This window comes from Triturus cristatus, chromosome 7, assembly GCF_964204655.1.
Source record: "Triturus cristatus chromosome 7, aTriCri1.1, whole genome shotgun sequence".
Taxonomy (NCBI): Eukaryota; Metazoa; Chordata; class Amphibia; order Caudata; family Salamandridae; genus Triturus; species Triturus cristatus.
The window spans coordinates 365,478,562-365,499,426 of record NC_140590.1 but is presented as its reverse complement, the minus strand read 5'-3'; the positions used below and the strand labels follow the sequence as shown (position 1 = coordinate 365,499,426).

The window sequence follows — 20,865 nt, the reverse complement described above, 5'->3', positions numbered from 1 at the left end:
TGGTGCGGTTGTGGGGTTTTAGTGGGTGGGACTGCATGATTATCTCAAGCTTGGGTATATCTTGCAAGTGTCCCTAATGGAATCTTATTAGAAGCTCCAGATGGAGTTCTAGCTCCACAAATCCCAATTTGATAAGTTCCTGCACCTCCGTCATGCCCTACTCTCTCATGGCAACTCCTGTAGGAAGCTCTTGAGCAAAGTGTGATGGAGGCTAAAATTCTCATGGGCCCACTGGAGAAAGGGGGCATCTCCTGCATTTATAAGTCTCTAGCCATTGATGGGCCAGACCTCTTTGTACCACTGTGGGAAAATGAGAGACATGGGTGGGTTCCTTAGACAAGTGTTAGTGGAAGGATTCCAGAATGGCTTGAGCCATACAACTAAAGTACTTGCACTTTACCAACCTGTCACCTCTGAGGTTGTGGGGGGAAAGGAAATGTCCCTATTTGACATGCCTCAGATGCCCAGACGAAGAAGGAGACTTCTTTCATGTAGTTTGGGAATGCCCAGTGATTGCGACCAATTGGTCGGCTGTCTTCTCCGCCATCTCAGGCAACTTGGAGAGACCCATTGGACCTAAACCTCTTATTGCACTGTTGCGACTCCTGGAAATTCTTAGGGTCTTTAGGGAGGATCTTAAGCTGTTTAGAGAGCCATGTTTGCAAAGAGGGACCTAGCGTGCAATTGGAACTCTGCTGATCCGTCTTTGCTTGCGACATGACGTACAGCCATTGACTGGTGAGAGAATCAGGCAGATCTATCATTCAAGTAAGAGGGTGACCCCAAAAGCATAAGAAGATCTGGGCTGAATGGCGGAATAATGATGGAGTGATGCAATAGCTGCCCTGGATGTAAACTCCGTAGGGAATTGGTATAAACGTCTTTTATTGTTGATGTTCTCCGTGGCATGCACTGTTCTGTTTGTTGGAATAGATGCAAAATCAATCAACTAGCTCTATAAAAAACATACAGTTACCGTGAGTACGAAGTCATGGGGGGTTCTCGCCAACCGGATAACACTCAGAGAGACGTACTTTCTAGTAGGATGTCCTGTATTTTAAAAACATTCGATGCCACGTGACGTCTTGGCACACAAGCGACTGAGTCTGAAATGAGTCAAAACACATATAATACAAATGCTGTTTTCATGTGATTTACCATGGCAACAATACCCTGCAGAACAAGCATTCTCTATTCTGCAGACAATGAACACCTGGTGAAGAGCCACTGTTACACCGGGGGCGTGTTAGTAAGGGCAGCAGGAATGACTCTTCAGAAAAAAGTATTAATTCTCATTATTTTGGGACTGATCACCCATGTTGTAAACGTTGTGTGTGCGCCCCCTTTTCAGTGTTGAATGTCAGCAGCCCGCCTCCCTTAAGTCATAGTTGCTCTGACACAAAAATAAGCACCTTGCATTTGCTCTCAATTTTTGTTCGGAAATAGCTCACAGAAGACCTTCGCAAGGCGCCTGTAGTTTACCTGTATGGGGAATTTCTCCCATAGACAACGGCTTGGTCGGTATTTCAAGCTGTCATGGTGCCACTCTTTGATGCGGAGCAGGTTGCGGAATGATGGTTCCTACTTCCTAGAGAGTCCAGATTCTACCTGGGTTCAATGTATGCACGTTACCAGGGCTCTATTATTGAATAATGAGTGCTTTGTGGTGATTGGATTTGCTGTGTTGCTTGTTCAGGTGCTGAGCTGCTAGGGATCAGGATGAGCACAGTGTTGTGCAGGGCAAAGATTGATATATATTTTAATACAGTGGCCACTCACTGGGCAAACAACGCAAAATAATTACTTCTTCACTTTTTAATGCTTAATTGAGGTTTAATTAATACTATTTTTTGCACACTCTACACAGGGGTCTCTTAGAGCAGCACTTATAGCGTTAAACTTAAAAATCGTTAGATTGGACGCATACCATTGATATCTTTAGTAGAGAATTCCAGAGTACTGGACTCAAACCAGAGAACGTCTGGAGCTGCATGGCAACATATCTTGACTGTTTTTTCAAATCTAATAATATCGATCAAACTGTGGTAGGAATAGGGTCTTAGTGGGCAGGGCATGGTTCAAACCTGACACACATTAACTGATTTCTGGTTGTCTTTAAATAGCCAATTGTATTCATTCATTTTTTTAAATTGACCATCGCCTCTGGTCACATACCTAGGATCGGAAACCTTTGCTCAAAGCTTCTTCGAGATCTCGCTGTGAGAGGAAGAGCCAATCCAAATAGCTGAACTAAAGCTACTTCCAATCGGTGCCAGCACTCGCAATGAGGTACGGTAGCCCAGAGGTGTCAACAATGCTGGGTGGGGCCCAACGTGCAGAACAGTACTATATATCTGTTGTCCTGGGACTTAAATGCTTGGAATGGAACGCTATGAAATCTTTGGTTGAATCACTTAATACATCATCATTTAAAGTGTTATGTTCTCTTTCCTTCTAGTGCTCCAACTCAGAATGCAACATCGACGCTCTCAGGAACAGCTCAATGAGCGGAACCTCCTTTCACGTGAGTCTTCACAAGGGCTGAACAAGAATTGGCAAAGCCAATAGGTTTCAGCAATTCGAGAGCTATAGGTGTTGTCAATGTCAATGTGTTTTTAGCTATGTGTTATGGAGTGGAGGGGATGTATGTGGTGGGTGTGTGGTGGAAATATGTGGGTTGGATTGGAATTGTGTGTAGTGGAAATATGCAGTGTGGATTTGTGACAAGGTCTCTTCTGAATACATGCAAGTAAAATTGATATAATACACACACATAGCATTTAAAGAGTTTCAAATGTACTTTACTTCTTGGTTGGTTTGTTTACATTCCATTCCTCAGGCATGGTTTACATGTGACAGCAATGCGGGTGAAAAGTAAAATGCCCTAGGACGTCAGAGTTATTATGCAGGACAGAAAATTAAGTCTGATATTTGCTCGGATCTTAGGTCATTTTTTAAATTAATAAATTGATTAAAAAAAAGCAAATGAAACATTAAGCGGGCTATGTACTGGCTTGATTAGCTTAATCAATACCACATAATCTCAAAGAGGTGAATTCCTGACTTTTCCAAACATTATTTTTGCATGCCTATGTAGCAACTTCCCTCTCAATTTACCAACCTTATGGTTACTACATGACTCCATGTGTTCAAGGCTACTAGCTTCCGACCCCGAGCTTTCCTTTAACATATTTCACTCTGGGGTTTGTGTTACTTGTTTCCACCTCAGCTAAACCAAGTGAACTAAAATGTGAAATCAATAACCTGAAAAGGTGCACCCTGGTTTGAAGATAATAGTCATCATGGCGTGGAGTATCTGGTAACCTTAACCATTCGAGTTCTATTCCAATGTCTCACATGTCCCTCAAGATTCCTTGGGATTCTGTGAGCAACTTATGAGATAGAGAGAAGTATTTCACATTTGTGCTGATCACCCAGCTGGATATTATCACCAGGGGCTGTGCCTTTGTACTTAGATGTAGTTATAATGCCTAAACTGTAGACTTCTTAAGACTGTCGCAACACGGCCGTCCGGTGAGCTTTATAAATTTATGCAAGGATTGGTAGCCCTTTTTTTAAATAATTAAATGAACGCAGAAAGCAATACCCCACACTGCCTACCAGGGGGCTTCTAGGAGGGCCTGTAGGTCGCATAGAAATTCAGAGCCACCGCTTTCTCCCACACCGTGGCCATAAAGGCATCCAGCAATGTGCCAGGCCGGACTCAGGGTGCAGGTTGCACTAGCATCTCTCTCTCATGGCGCAGAAGCACGCTCACAAGGCACGCGGGTCAAATGGAAAGACAGCAGCAGCAGTGGACGCAGCCACCTTTCCCAGCACTTTGCTCCTCAGCTTCAGCGCTTGCCGTCTGCCGTCACCTCGGCAACTTGCGTGATAATACAGGCTGCCTCTGAGCGGTGAAACTCTCCTAACCCAGAGAACAGCTTTGGGTCTATTACATGACCCCAAATTCAGCGTGAAAAAATGCTGCCTTATTTTGGAGGGAAACATTAACTGACACTTCTTCTTCCCCTCAAGCTGTCCAACTTCTATTCTCATTCTCAAGCAGCTTGCGAGGACCTTATATTATTGATAAGCTTTGGTTTTAGCTGTCTTGCATTAAAGAAAGAAAATCTACAGTCATTAGCAAGGAAAACAAGCAGCAATAAGGGAGGGAGTGGGGGTACCGAACAGGTGCCTTCTGTAAAAAGCTTCTGACATTTGTTCTCAGTCTTTTTTTATATTTTTAATTATTTTTATTATATATTGGGTTAACATACATCAGTTTGGTTACAGATTATTAAATATTCTTATATGCTTCACATCACAAACAGCCTCTTTCGAAGGGTTATACAATCATTGCATTGACAATATAGTTGTGTGATTAACATCGTTTCGCTTCCTTTACTCAATAATGTCTATTGCTGACTCGTCAGGTGTTGGGTCACAGATATTCCCCCTAAAATCGTCCCACTTTCCCCAAACCTGCTTCCACTTCTTAGGGCACCTCCTATGTGTATATACTGCCTTCTCCCCCACCATGGCTCCATCCATGTTGTTACACCATTCCCAATGTGTTGGAGTAACCTGTGCTCCCCAATGTCTAGCGATGTTACGTCTGGCTAACATCATACCCAGCGTCGCCCAGTCTTGAACCACATGATTTAGATCCATTGGTTCCCAGATGTTATGTTCTCAGTCTTTGAATGCTCAGCAAATGTGACAAGAAAAGAACAAGATTACAGCACTGCTTACAAAAATAGAGCAGAGCTCAGAGCAAGTGAAAACATGACCATTCATGAGAATTGCTTTTCAATAATGAAAAAAGTTGTTCTTAAAACAGATGCTAAAATGTGACCAGTGGATTGATATAGTAATTGGTCCCTGCTCTCAGGCTCCTCGGGAGGGCTAAACACAGGAAGAGGCATGACACATGCATGCCATGAACAAATAGAGAGAAAGAATCGGAGAGCGACTATGGAGCCAGCAAATAGGAAGCCTATGGGCAGGCTGAAGCCCACAAAGTATATACAACATGTCCCAAAGATAAAGCACAAGCGCTGTGTAGCCGAGACCTAAAAAAGGGCAATGTGGGTTGGCCAAGCGGTACAAGGCTTGATGGAGTACTCTTATGTTACACAATCAGAGCACTGTTTCAAGTCTCTCCTTTGTGAGAAAAGTTCAGGAATTCAATCCCACTTGCTGTCAGCCATACATCCATCTCTGCCCTGCACCTTATTACACCCGCTTGTAATAAACAGCCTGTCATCATTAGCAGTGCAGTCCCTCACCTCGCCAATTCCCTGCTTTTAGTATTCCTGTTTTTTTTTAAACTACGGAGTTTCATATCCTGCTGCTCTCAGTCCTCACTTGCCTGCATTATCCCTGTCCAGTGATTAGCAGGAGCCCTTAGTTCCCAACTGCAGTCAGTCACATGCCTTTCCCCATCCCTGCATTGAAACCTATCAAGTGATAAACAGATTCAGTGTGGTAGGCAACTTGTCACAGTCTTGCTCCTGGCTGCAAAGTCCCCGGTCCATATTTTGCCAGTCCTAATTGCGGTCAGTGTCTTCTTTTACAAGGTGTGCAACTTGTAGGATGTAACCTGCCTAGGTATGACCTCACTGGACAAGGATAGGTTGCCCCCTTGCGAGGAAGGCTCCTTTGGTAAACAGATGGACTCAAACCAATGATGCAGGTCTATTACATGCACTGACTGATAACAATGATTTGGGGGTGCACCAGATAATGAAGTCCAGAAGCCAACAGTAGTGTCAACCAAGTTCTTTATTTCAAAATCATATGCCCATTCAACGATACGAAAAGCTCAGCCAACGCGTTTCATTCCCTCATGGGGAACTTCATCAGGGCTTCACACAATATTCCAATTCGCGAATGAAGAATCCAATCGCAATTGCTACCTCTTCACTCAACCGCGACAGTAATCCAAATTCCAAGTAGTAAAAAGCAATATTCAAGTCCAGTAATGTACTGGATCAATCCGGAGTTTCTTACAGGTATGATAAGTCCTTCATGTATTAACATAATCCGCGTTCGTCTGGTCGTATCTCCGTAAGTCATCTACATGCACTGACTAGACATGTTCTCGCACACTAATAGGCTAGTTCCTATGCAGGGATGCCCTCATTGGGCAATAAGAGGATCAACCGTGACTAATGATGCACTCAGTGCACAGTGGTTGGGTAGTCTGCACGTAAGGATTCTCTCACTGAGTACTAATAGATATATACTGCCTATGATGCTCTACTGGACGTCGATTCCTAGGGTAGACTCAGGGCCTGTTTTGCTCTCATTGGACAGTGAAGTGGTAGGCAGTTCACTGCACCAAAATCTGCATGTCCTGGTATTTCACCCACATTTTACATGCTTAAATTAATAAGGTGAAAACTCAGAGGATGCAGTCTTTACCACACCCAAAAATTACTAGGTGCGATGAGCATCACAGAGTTTGTAATTGTGATCCTGTGAAAATGCTTGCGAAGGGTTTGTAATTAAATGAAGGCCTCATAATTGAGCTCTACAAGGGTAGATGAAGCCCTGCTTTGACTGTACAGTGATATTGTTGATGTGGATGAAGTAGTGAACAGTAGATGCTGAGTAGCTTTCTTCTTATTGGGCAGTGCTATGGTAAACCCTGACGAGACATGCCCCGATTGGGTACTGCTGGGGTACGCACTGATCATGGATGCTCTTGCTAAGCACTTATTAATTTTCCATCTGTCTTCTTTTCTTCTCCTTCAGCTTTGAACAAAGTCCCACCGATGGCGTCGGAGCATCTCATCAACCTTGGGCAAAACCGGGTAAGTTTCTTAATTTAGGAAGTGCTGCACTGGTGCAAAGCATCATGGATGGCTTTAGAAAGTGAGCTGGGGACGTTTTACAGAGTCACAAATGTGGTAGTAAAGCTCCTAGAAACAGAGCTCCTGCGATGTTTCTGACTGCTCAACCCCCTTGTGAGACAAGCAGGAGTTCTGGACTCACACGCCAGTATGTACCGGAATCAGAGCAATGGAACTGATTCCACCTGTGCCCTGGCACATCACTGCCCCTATGTTCTCGCTCATCACAGGCAGGGGTGTAGCTATCAGTAGCTCAGCAAGTGCAGGAATGATAGAGGCCAATTGTGCTCTAAAAAGTGAATTGTTTTTTTACTATTAAACAAGGGGACATTGGGCCAAGTTTCCTTGGTTGCATACGGGTCCATCAATTAATCAGGATTTTATAAAGCGCAGCAAATCACCATCGAGGGTCTCAAGGCGCTGGTACCCTTGCTATGTCACTGGTCATAGTGATGCATGTTTACTGTTTCTGATGCCGATACCCGCGCACTGTGACTCTGGTGGAAGAAGTGAAGGACTGGCCCATACGCTCAGGGTTCAGTTTTAATCGATTAAATACATGGAACTACTTAATTTTAGAGGCGCAGCAAAAACCTGATTCTTAAAGGCTTGTTGTATGGATCACTGACAGAATATCGACAACAAAAATATCGGGACACAAATATCGTCCAGAATATCGAAGTCCTATCTACATAATGGTAAGTACAAAAATATTGTTTTTAAAAATATCGTTTTAAAAAATATTGTTGTTAAAAATATCGTTTTTTGTAAATGTTCAAAAAATAGTGTAAAATAAAGTAAATAATACTTATAATTAAAAAAAACATAGAAATATTAGAAATTTTTTAAAACTATAAATAATAAATATAATGTTAAAAATAATGAAACATACATATTTATAAAATAGAATATATACATTTACTTAATATTAATAATTAATTATTATAATAAATTATAAAATATCAGAAACATATTACAAATTATAAATACACACACACATATATATATATATATATATATATATATATATATATATATATATATATATATATATATATATATATACCAGTTGAATAAAAATAAAAATAAAATATATATACTATAAATAAAAAAAAATAAAGAATTTTAATCTTGTACAATTTAACACTACATTAACAGCAACAGTAGGGAAAATGTTGGATAGCGGAGGGGATAAAATTACTATTCCCACTCCAGGGAGCGCAATAGTTGGGAAAGTGTTGGATAGCGGAGGGGAATAATTTACTATTCCCACTCCAGCAAGTACAACAGGAGGGAAGGTGTTGGATATCGTAGGGAAATAATTTACTATTCCCACTTTAGGGAGTGCAACATTAAGGATAGTGTTGGATAGCGTAGGGGTAAATATTTCTATACCACTCCAGAGATAGCAACAGTAGGGAAAGTGTTGGGTAGCATAGGAGTAAAAATTACTATTCCCACTCCAGAGAGGGCAACAGTAGGGAAAGTGTTGGATAGCGGAGTGGATAAAGTTACTATTCCCACTCCAGTGAGTGCAACTGTAGGGAAAGCGTTGGATAGCAGAGGGGATTAATTTACTATTCCCACTCCAGCAAGTACAACAGTAGGGAAAGTGTTGGATAGCGGAAGGGAATAATTTACTATTCCCACTCCAGCAAGTACAACAGTAGGGAAAGTGTTGGATAGCGGAGGGGAATAATTTACTATTCCCCCTCCTGCAGGTCGAACTTTAGGGAAAGTGATGGATGGCAAAGTGGAATAATTTACTATTCCCACTCCAAACAGTGCAATAGTAGGGAAAGTGTTGGATAGCGGAGGGGTAACAATTACTATTCCCACTCCAGGGAGTTCAACAGTATGGAAAGTTTTGGATAGCGGAGGGCAATAATTTATGATTCCCACTCCAGATAGTGCAACAGTAGGGAAAGTGTTGGATAGCAGAGGAGATCAAAATTACTATTCCCACTCCAGAGAGTGCAACAGTAGAGAAAGTGTTAGATAGCGGAGTGGATAAAATGACTATTCCCACTCCAGCAAATGCTACAGTAGGGAAAGTGTTGGATAGCAAAGGGGAATAATTTACTATTCCCAATCCAGGGAGTGCAACAGTAAGGAAAGTGAAGGATTAATTCACTATTCCCACTCCAGGGAGTGCAACAGTAGTGAAAGTGTTGGATAGCGGAGGGGATAAAATTACTATACCCACTCCAGCAAGTGCACCAGTAGGGAAAGTGTTGGATAGCGGAAAGGAATAATTTACTATTCCCACTCCAGCAAGTGCCACAGTAGGGAAATGTTGGATAGCGGAAAGGAATAATTTACTATTCCCACTCAAGCAAGTGCAACAGTAGGGAAAGTGTTGGATTGCATAGGGGAATAATTTACTATCCCCACTCATGCAAAATAATTAAAATTAATTTACAAACAATTAATTAATTTAAAAAATCTTACCTCCCACCATATTCCCCTATAAATGACACCACCAATATTGTAAAATATAACACTATTACATAATAATTAATTGATTAATATTAACAAGCAATTTAAAGAAAATCAATAATAAATTAATTCACACTATTAACAGTATAAAACAACTTAAAATAAATATTATAATAAAAAAATTAAAAATATACTACAATTAAATTACCTCCTAGCCTACTCCCCTATCAACCCACAACCCACTCTTAAAAAAATTACACACATAACATAATGAATAATTAATTAATAATTAATAATAACCAATTAATAAATCATTAGCAAAAAAATATTTATCACAATTAACAGTATAACATTTTAAATACATAAATATCAAATAATTAAAAATATAAATTAATTAAATTATAATCAAATTACTTCCCACCATATTCCCCTATAAACCCACAACCTGCTCCTAAAACAAATAACTCAATTAAGATATTTACCAATTAATTATTTATAATTAACAACCAATTAATACCTCATTAATAATTAAGTTCCACAATTAACAATATAAAATATTAAATACATAGCTATGAATTAATTAAAAATATAAATTAATTAATTATAATTAAATTACTTCCCACCCTATTCCCCTATAAACCCACAATCCGTTCCTAAAAAAGTAACACAATTAAGATATTTGCCAATTAATATTAATAGTTAGCAACCAGTTAATAACTAATTAATAATTAATTACCACAGTTAACAATATAAAATATTAAATAAATAAACATTAATTAATCAAATTTATTTTTTAATTAATTATAATTAAATTACTTCCCACCCTACTCCCCTATAAACCCACAACCCGCTACGGAACAAAAACACAAAATTTAATTAAAATAAATAATACATTTTAGTAATTATTATTACATTTAATATAATTAAACTACTTCCCACCCTATTACCCTATAAACCCACAACCCGCTACAGAACTAAAATGCAAATTTTACTCCCAAATAAATTAATAACTTCTAAAAATGTAACACATATATTAAAAAACAAATGCAATTCTTATAAATAAAATAGAACTCATACATGTAAAATACACACTAAAATACATAACACTAAATCAAACAACGATATTTCTAACAATTATATTTTTGCTAACTATACTAATTACTTCGATATTTTGAAAAACGATATTACTTCCAACTCGATGTTCTTGACAACGATATTCTGTCGATATTTTAGTAGTCCAAGATTTTGGACTCGATATTACTACTACTCTATATTTCCAACTCGATATTATATCTGTGCACCGGTCTATATAGAGCAGATCCCATCCTGCCACCAATGCCTGGAGGAGATTAAGATTTAGCTCTTCAAGGAAAACACTTTGTCACACTGATTGCTTCCTTAACCGTATTCGACCCCTAAGAGAATCCACCTACCACCTCCCCACCTCTCACCTATTTTATCCACCCTTTTTTCTTCATGTCTATTTCAGAAATATTCCCTTAAAAATATTCATATATCGAATTTCCATTTTTTTGTGCAATATATTTGTTCAGACTTCCCTAAAGAAATGGATGACAGATATATTCCTCAATGCAACGAATAATGTTTAAACTTAAAAATAAAACTGTATACATGAGTGTATGCCGCAGAACTACTAGTGGCCAAATAAGTGCAGTATTATTAGCAGCCTGACCAGAGACTGACGTCATATTTCATGTTCATGGGGGGACGGTGCTGTGTCAACCTCCCTTTGTATTGCACACTGATTCATTGGTTTTTGTGTCTCTCAGAAGTGCAGTGCGTGGATGCTGCTTGCAGGGGTTGTCTTGCAGCGCCATACTCATTGGGTAGAGAAAGTGACATCACATGGCGTTTATACCGTTCCCCTATGACATCACAGGAAGTGACATCAAACAATCTTTGTTCGTAGTATCAGACTATTGTAAATGTTTAAACAACCTTTGCTAAAAGCGTGTAAATAAACAGTCATTAGTAAGGAACACAAACAACAGCTACTAAAATCAGCAAAAGCTAAACGAATACTGTTAAAAGACCAGCAGCTTAAATCACAGGGTTAAAAGCAGCGCACATAGGTTAGAAGCCAAAACATAAGCCCAGAATCTGAAAACTGTCACAGAACGCAGTGCAGTTTCCAAAAGAGGCTGTGCTGTTTTCCGTGTCAGTGAAGAAGCAGGAGAGCGCCATATTCACGGAGATTTGGCACTCTCCTCCCCTCTCCCTAGTGCCAGCACTGATTTCAGCTGCCATGCGCCAGGCGTGTGCCTTAGCGCCATAGTGCAGAAGTGCGTGCCTAATTCTAGCATAGGTTTTGTTCAGGAAGGATTCCCTCCTGTACAATATACTGTGCCTAGACACACTTCAAACCTTTTCCTACTTTGTAGTGTGCTGCACGGTGCACCACACATGCAAAGTCAGAAAATAAAAGAAGAATTAAAACATTTCTCCTTTTAACACCAGCTTTACAGCAGCATTATTCTTTGGCGCTAAACCCTGTCTACTGATGTTAGGAGATAGGGTTTAGCATCAAAAGCAAGGGTGGTTGCATGGGAACGTCCATGTACCACCCATGTAAAACCCTCCAGATGCAAAATAATGCAACACAGCTTTTTGCGCTGCTTTGCATTACTTTTCCATAAAAATCAACACTAATACCAATTAGCTATGGTTTGTTAATCCCCAAATAGGTTTAGCATCAGGTTAGCGTTACAAAAACCTATGTATATCTGGGACATACTGTTAACCATACCTATGGCTACTCCCAACTGACACCCCAGTGTTCCTCTGGTCCAGAAGAACAGTGATGGGATTCTATTGGAAGAAATATTTCTCCAGCTCATTTGTCATGGTTTCCATAACATTAGCAAGCTTTGGCACTAATATGATCGCCAACCTACGTGGTCCTGTGTCTGAATTATCTTTAGAAGCTTTTTAATATCCTTACTGCCTACCTTCTTGCGCAAGCTAGGACTGGAGTTTACTGACTGCACATCAGATGACCAGGCTTTTATTAAATTACCATAGACTGGTCCAGGCTCACCTGGTATTAAAGAGACACTGGTCAGCTGGGGACCTTATATGTATCCCACACACTAGTCAGACTCAGCAAACAATACACCCCATGCCCAATAGCCTCAAGCGGTGTGCACCCTGAATATCGACCCCAGAATATCGATGGGATGCAATCTCGAGGACAAAATATCTAAAACAAATATCAACAGGTAAGTCTAGATTTTCTATACCTAGCTCCGCATATACGTACCTATCCAGTACATATATCATCAAGGTACGTAGATGTGGAGTTAGGAATGGTAATCTATTCACCCCTATCTGCATTTAACTCTCGATATTTTGTCCCTCGATATTCTGTCCTCGATGTTCTTGTACCAACATATTATGGGGGTCGATATTCAGTAGCAGAATCGCCTCAAGCAGAACCTCTTCCTTTCTGTAGTTTTGTATAAGCGCTTCAGTCAGTGGTTAATTTGTAAAACAATAAGCGCCAGCCCATTTTTCCTCCTAGCGCCACCTAAAACAGACACTACTGCGAACTATGAAAGTTGGGAGGTTGTGGCGTAATGGCAAGAGCTGCCAACTTACAAGCTGAAGAACCAGGTTTGAGTCTAGGTGCCGGCTCAACATGGGGCAAATCACTTAATCTCCCTGTGCCTAAATGAATGTATCCTTAACTGGTGCTCATGGAAAGCACTGTGTTGATGATTAAGTGCTGGAGCTGAGCACCAGAAACCACCGGCTCAAATTAAGCACTGGCTTCGGTGTCCCGCATAGGAGTATTAAGCTCTATATAAATGCTGCAGTAAAATAGAATACGATAATATAAAAGAAAGCTCATGTTGTTCCCAAGGCAATCACTAATGCCTTTAGTCGAGGGTTGTCGGCTGCGGTGCATCCCTCACACATCCCCTCCAAAGTAAGCAGGTCATCTGGGGAAAGAAAGATAAGCTGCCTGCAAACTGGGGAAGGGACGAGCGCATGAGAAATGATTCTAGTTTTTTAAGCCTCTTAGAAAATGTACAGTATTTATAGAGAATGCAGGTGTGATGATGCCGGTAGGGAAAACAACTGCTGCTGTTGCGAGAAATGTCGCGTCATGCCTTCGATATAGGCAAGACAATTAACATGCTTATCCAATGCATCATAAATTTATTAAATAGTATATGTGCATGCTTTTGTTTATATATCACGCAATACAAACTGAATTATTTTTGCTGTTCTTCGGCTTTAGTTAATAGTTAAGATGACGGTCCTCATTTTATGGACCTCTGAAGAATGGCATTTGCTCTAGCAGCTGGCATATAGCCCATAAACCATTGAATAGGGCAGAAAGCTGCGATCTACAGGTTACCCATCGATCTGTCCAAAAATCTCTGGAGTCCATTGCACCGACTATGATTGGAGCACGTGATCTGCGAGTTCCAATAAGTGCTCTGTCGCAGATTCCTCATGCGTGCAAAGTATTTCATGCGCATTCAAGCCTATGAGCAGCAGGTACGCACAGACGTCACTGGCACGTGAATTAACCACCCATACACGCTGCCTGGATTGTAACCCGAGTCTTGCTGTCATTTAAAGCTCCTGCAGTCCACATGTGTGCCAATTAAAGACCTCGCCGCCATACACTAATGTAGTGTGTAAGTGTCACTGGATAGGTAAAGGACCGAACCTATCCGTCTACCATCTGTCGGTTTTAAATGATCCTTCTTAAAGTACTCTAGTGCCCCCTAGCTGCAGGATCAGTACATCGATGCCCACTGCTAGAGAGAGAGAGCTTCAGTAGGAGCCCAAGTTACATCCAGTTACAACATTATGCATGCTAGTAAATGTACATATACTTAATTAGGCCTGCTATATATAATTCAGTATCTGGACCCAAGATGTTGAGTGCGAGATATTATCCGAATATGCCGGCGAGCATGGATTGTGGTTCTGTGGCTCACGTAGTCAGTGCACTGCCTTGCTTTCAGCCAAGAGGAACAAACAGTAGGTCACAGGTTCAAATCTCGAAGCACTGACGGCTGCAAAGAACCGAGAGCTGCAAATAGTCCATCAGGTGTTGAAATGATCGCAATTGAACACTGACGTAGGCTCACAAAATCGGACACGATCAACATTTATGCTCGAAGTTAACAGTTTTAGCGCCCTTTATTATTATTATTATTTTTTACAGAGGGGGCAAATAATACGGATTAATGCATCTTTACGGAAGTGCATTTATTACCATCAGCTAAATGCGCTGGTTAAGTCTAAACTACAAACGAGCCTCATTTGCGCTCATCTCTCAATAGGTGTTGTTGCTAGAACAGGCACAGCTACCATTTATGTCTGTCTCAACAGTACCGTATGGGTCATTTGTCCAATCAATCAATCAATCAATCAATCAATCAATCAATCAATCAATCAATCAATCAATCAATCATTCCATTTGTAAAGCGCACTACTTACCCATGAGGGTCTCAAGGCGCTGGGGGGAGGGGAATGCTGCTACTGCTCGAAAAGCCAGGTCTTGAGGAGTCTTCTGAAGGTCAGCAGGTCTTGGGTCTGCCGTAGGTGGATGGGGAGGGTGTTCCAGGTCTTTGCAGCGAGATGGGAGAACAATCTGCCGCCGGAGGTTGCTCTTTGGACGGGGGACTGTGGCGAGGGTGAGGTCGGCGGAGCGTAGCTGGCGGGTGGGGGTGTAGAGGCTGAGTCGGCTTTTGAGGTACACTTGTCCGGTGTCGTGGAGTGCCTTGTGTGCGTGGGTGAGGAGCTTGAAGGTTATCCTCTTGCTGACGGGGAGCCAGTGCAGGACTCTCAGGTGGGGTGTGATGTGGCTGCGGCGAGGGATGACGAGGATCAGGCGTGCAGAGGCATTCTGGATGCATTGAAGCCTTTTCCGGAGTTTGGCCGAGGCTCCTGCATAGAGTGCGTTTCCCTAGTCCAGCCTGCTGCTGACGAGGGACTGGGTGTCTCTATAAAAGAATGGAACAGTATTTATCCAGCACGAACCGTTATTTGCTGTTTATATCTATTATACCAGCACCCTTCCCTCTTGCCGGTGCCTCCAAGGGCAGAAAAGAAACTGGACTATTCTATTCCCAGTCTTGCTACGTGTTCCGACTCATGATATGCTGGAAAAAATAGAACTAGTAAAAAGGGGGCGTGGACTTCTTTCTGGGCTACCCGGATGTGATAAGAGACCGATTGAAAAGGGGTCGGAACGCTTTACTGCCTTGTGCTGATCATCAATTCGTCTTCTTTTCTTCTCAGACAGATGACTTTTTGAAGTTCAAAGCACAGAACAGGCCCCAGAAAGTGGGACCTGCAAAGATGCACTTTTGTAACGGTGAGTGATAATGAATCAATCCTTCTTTCCACCCAATGTTCATTTTTTTTAACAAGGATTTGCTTATGAACTCGCTGTCAGCGCTCCAGAAAGGCCAGTGTTGCAGTATACTAGGGTGTCTTCTTTTCACTTGACCTCATGCCTCTTTTTCACTACCCTCTTCTTCCTGCCTCTTTACATCACAGAATTATTCCCATTCCAGTTTTCGCCCTTTAACCCTTTCCTTCTTCCTTCTTTCTCCTTTTTGTGTCTGTCTCTCTCTTGCTCTGGTTCAAAATGCAATGATTTAAAATGATTTAAAAACAAAAAAAGTCCTGGACCCCGGAAATGAGTGTCCCCTACCTACAACCACTGGCACAAATTAAGCAGTAGCCCTATCTCATGTCACAGCTAGCGGGAATGCACCGTGTAGACAGGCACTAGAGAAGACATGTCAGGGCCCGTAGGAAAGTCTTTGATGTTCAGGAAGCACAGATCTGTCGATGTATATGTTGCTACCACCTTGACACCCCTACTAGCCCAGTATCAAATGATCCCACCCACTGCTGCCAGTTCAGCTGTACCCACGTATGGTAGGTGCCTCTCCCAGCCACCAGTAACCGCCTTAAGAGGAGCAGGAGATTACAGAACAGACCAGAACTTCTGGCTCTGGCCTACTAGTGTAGGATTGGGGCAGAGGCATGCTATTGCTGACATGCGACTGCCTCTCTCCTATTTGGAACCCATTATACATATATTGTGCCCTTTGAAATCAGAGAGAATACTAACGTTTTATCAATTTGCAATTGATATATTTGAGGATTTAAAGAAGCAATAACAAGGTCACGGTGAAACAGCACAAATGCATACAGATTTCATGCTATTGTTGTTTTGAATTCCATCATTAACAAATCTGCTAAAGTTCTACCCATTTTAAGGGACTCATGGGCCAGTGATCATCATATTACATTTGGATTTTTCTTTAGCAATTTGGTGTGAAATATTATGGAACTTCGTTTTGACTCTGCTCAATTACACGCCCAAAGAGAGTAAACAACCTGAGAAAAGAGGTTGGACCGGCCCTCTCTATGTCAACGCATGAGACAAACTTAGACTTAAATTCATTTGTTTTTCAAAGATGTTAAAAAATATATGTTTTGAACACAGCTCAAAACATAGGCTAACTGCACACATTTAGAGGTACTCCTATGTAAACAAACAAACACTCCTATCACCGAACGGAAGAAATAATGGCCATCCCCTTCAAACAGTGTGTGGCCATGTGTAGTACGTCATCTTCCTGGTACCAGTCATGTGAAGGGCTGGTGTGGTGCCTAAATGTAGTTTTAAAGGTATGAGGGACAACTCCATCCCACCATACGCCTGCACTTGCAATCTGATTAGAACTGCACTGTGCTGCACTTTTCGGCTGCTTCTGAGTCCTGATGAAGAACCATTTTTTTGCAAAACTATTTTCCACAGGTCGAAAAGTCAACAGTTAAATCATAGTTACTTGGATTCTCGTTTCTTACAATCAGCAAAACTGTAATTTTCAGTGTTTGCAGCAGAGTGATAATATTCCACCTGGAGTTCCAAGTTATACCATTTTCTGTGTACATTTTACTGGGCATATGTTATATTCTTCTCACCCCTTACAAGCACTGCGCTGCATCAGGTTTGTTTAAGTAGGAGCACCTCTATAAGTCTATAATTAAAATGTATTTTGTTTTGAATTGTGTCCAAAACAATATCTGTTTTAACATATTTGTGAAACAAATGAATTTAAGTCCAAGTTTGTCTCATTTGTTGGCATTAAGAGGACCAGAAACTGATGAGCTGTTGAGGGATACAGAGGTTCTCCAGGTTTGACTCAATGGCCTCAAACAGTGGGCTGGGTTTTAATATCTAGTGAATAAGACAAAAACGTTCCGCTAGGAGTCAATGTTAGAAATATATATGTCTTAATATTTGCACAGGTAGCCAACAGAGATATTATTACTGATAGCGCCCTTTCAGAGCACCCAGCCTGGCGGCTATCATGCCTTGATGAATAGAAAAGAATCTGAACCTTTGCGAACATTAAACCTCTTACCGTAAAGATGTAGCCACTAACAGTAATAATATCTCTATTCACTACCTGTGCAAATATTAAGAGATATATATGTCCCTGTAGAAATGGATATCGGTTGTTTCATGAATAATAATGTTTAATTGGTACTGTCAGGGGCCCTGATGAAGCGACTTGTGTCGTGAAACACGTGTTGGCCTGTGTAGCTTTTTGTTCAAAGAAAAATAATTCTTTTATTTTTATCAAAGACTCCTAATGGAACGTTTTTGCCTTATTCACTAGACCTCAAAACCCTGTCCACTTTTTATTAGAAGGACCAGTTCGGCCTCTTATCTAATGATTTCCAAAGAATCAGGCAGAATCATTGTTATTTACACAGTGTAAAAAGCCCACATTTTGAGGCATATAGGGCCACCCAATTGACCTATTGTTTCAAAGAGAATAAAGACAGGCTAAAGACTAACATTTCTTCTTGTGGCAGCTACTCCAGCAGATTCCAGTGAACTGAAGGAGAAGAAAGCTCGTCTGGCCGAAGATCTCAATGAGAAGATCCTCCACCGGCCGGGGCCTCTGGAGCTCGTGCAGAAGAACATTCTTCCACTAGACTCCACCATCAAAGACGCCATGAAGGGTAGGCTGGCTCTGCTTTACTTCGGTCTTTTTTATGAGCTGCTGAGTTCTGAGCTTTTAGTGGTAGGAGGGATCATTTGTTCATTATCACAGGTCAGGTGCTGGCTTGATTGTAGGGAATTAGGGAGATTTCCTCTCCACCCTTCCCTCTGGATGACCTGTTGGGCTGGAGAAGAATCCACTGCATCAAGTGAGCTTGTAATATAACTGACTCTGCCCGAGCCCTCCCTGCAGTTCAGAAGCACCAGCTTGATGGCCCAAAACGCAACCTCTTTAGTCTGCGAGGAGGGGTTGGATCAAAAGAAATGGAGGTAAGGTAGAGAGTGATGAAGGCAAAAGAAAAAATAACAGGGAGGACACATTATGTGTGCATCTGATGATACACAGGGGCATACTTTATGATTTGTCTTACAGGCTGGTGTCTCTGAACTCACAGCACACAAGATGCGTGAAGGATTCTGCTTGATTCATGCTTACCTTCTAGAGCCACCGGCCTGTCAGAGAATTCTTGATTTCTCTGTACACCATCTCACCTTGGGGAAGGCCCAATGTATTTGGCACTTAGAGGGTTTCATGAGCCTGCAGACTTCCAGGGAAAACTTTCTGTTCAATAATGCCTCATGACTATATTGATGTGGCCTTCAATGACACACCCAATTCATACAAGTGGACATTTGGATGAAAAGGAAGATGTAATGGCCAAGAATATGTACAATATTTTTTTCACAATAGACCAGATCCAGATCCCCTCCTCCTCTGATGCCTTCGCTTTTGATGACGACATCAGCACTTCTCCTTCATCGACTTCTTCTTCACCGCGATTTGCACTCTCCCCGGGCGTTGGGGTCAACCAGTCTCCTACGTCAACAGGGACTGTGTTCCAGGTAAATTAGCATATGTTGAGATGCACTCACATGCACACATTTGCACACAGGTGCACTCTCCACCTACAAAGTTTGCTTTCATTCATTTTTTTTTTAGGGGGTGAGGATTTGACACTATCAGAAACTTTTCCTGAAAAGCAGCTTCCCCAGGTGGCGGGGATATGCATTAGTGCATGTGAATATTGCTAAGGACAACTATGTGCTACTAACCTACACAGATCCAAATCTCTCTCAAAATCATATTTGAGTGTATGACAATTTTTTCAAAAAAACTAGGGGCCCGATTCACAGAACTAACTTGAGACAAAATCCTAAACTTACTACCATTTTCGTATTCACAGAAGGCACTTACTCATTTTGGTATTCACAGAAGACACTTACTCACTTCGGTATTCACAGAAGTTAGGAGTCCTAACTTTAGGACTCCTAAATGCCTTCTGTGAATACCAAAAGTCTTAAAATTAGGATTTTTCTCAGTTTAGGAGTCCTAAAGTTAGGAGTCCTAACTTTACTACTACTAAACTGAGAAAAATCCTAATTTTAAGGCTTTCGGTATTCACAGTAGGCATTTGGGAGTCCTAAAGTTAGGAGTCCTAACTTTACTACTACTAAATTGAGAAAAATACTAATTTTAAGACTTTCGGTATTCACAGAAGGCATTTAGGAGTCCTAAAGTTAGGAGTCCTAACTATACTACTACTAAACTGAGAAAAATCCTAATTTTAAGACTTTCGGTATTCACAGAAGGCATTTAGGAGTCCTAAAGTTAGGACTCCTAACTTCTGTGAATACCGAAATGAGTAAGTGCCTTCTGTGAATACCAAAATGAGTAAGTGCCTTCTGTGAATACCAAAATGGTAGTAAGTTTAGGATTTTGTCTTAAGTTAGTTCTGTGAATCGGGCCCTAGGCACTTATGTTGAAAGTGTCGGATTTGCTTTTTACATTTGGGTAACAGAGATAATCTAGATTCAAAGTGTTGTTTTCTTAGCAAATATTCCGATCTCTGTACAAGACAAATTGTACTGTGTCCCAATTTATTTTTCATATCCATGATAGTCAAAGCTGACTTACAGTATGCTGTATGGCACTGCAATATCGAATCTTTAATATTGTGCTACTATAATATTGTAGCAAAGAGATTGATGACTCAACCATCGACACATAATTATATCTAGGTAAGTGTAGGTTAACTGAATTTGACTCCATATCTATGAAACTTGACTAAATATGTATATATGTCTTCAAGGTATGCAGATGAGGAGTTAATAATGAGCAATTAAGAATAATAAATCTGTGCATACCTGTATGTACTTGCCTTTCGATATTTTAGTGGCCAATATTTTTGCTACAATATTATCAATGTACGATATTAAAAACATGATAATGTGACCTACAATCCAATATTAAGTGTGCTGGGCTGGTACTCTTGGTAGCCAGTGCCTTAATTTAAAAGATTCCAACAGTCTGTATTACCATGGCTGCATTTGCTAGTGGTCTTAAATGCTGGAAGCACAGTTATCATGTTCTACAAGCTCTCCCATGGCTTCCATCTGAAGAGCAAATTCCTGCAGTTCTAACTACAGTCTTCTACATTGCTCCTCAGCGTAGACTTAAATGGAAATGTACATGTCTTGCATTATTGT

At 41.0% G+C, this 20,865-nt stretch overlaps 1 protein-coding gene across 1 annotated transcript in view; it reads left to right on the top strand.

The window, feature by feature from the left end:
- The window catches only part of LOC146809688 (myocardin-like), a 205,302-nt gene that overhangs the window by 142,642 nt on the left and 41,795 nt on the right, over window positions 1-20,865 (top strand). The window contains exons 2-6 of the mRNA XM_085616530.1: window positions 2,459-2,524; window positions 6,763-6,821; window positions 15,585-15,660; window positions 18,189-18,338; window positions 19,070-19,221. Of these exons, the coding sequence (XP_085472656.1) occupies window positions 2,459-2,524; window positions 6,763-6,821; window positions 15,585-15,660; window positions 18,189-18,338; window positions 19,070-19,221 (503 nt within the window). The remainder of the gene's footprint in view (window positions 1-2,458; window positions 2,525-6,762; window positions 6,822-15,584; window positions 15,661-18,188; window positions 18,339-19,069; window positions 19,222-20,865) is intronic.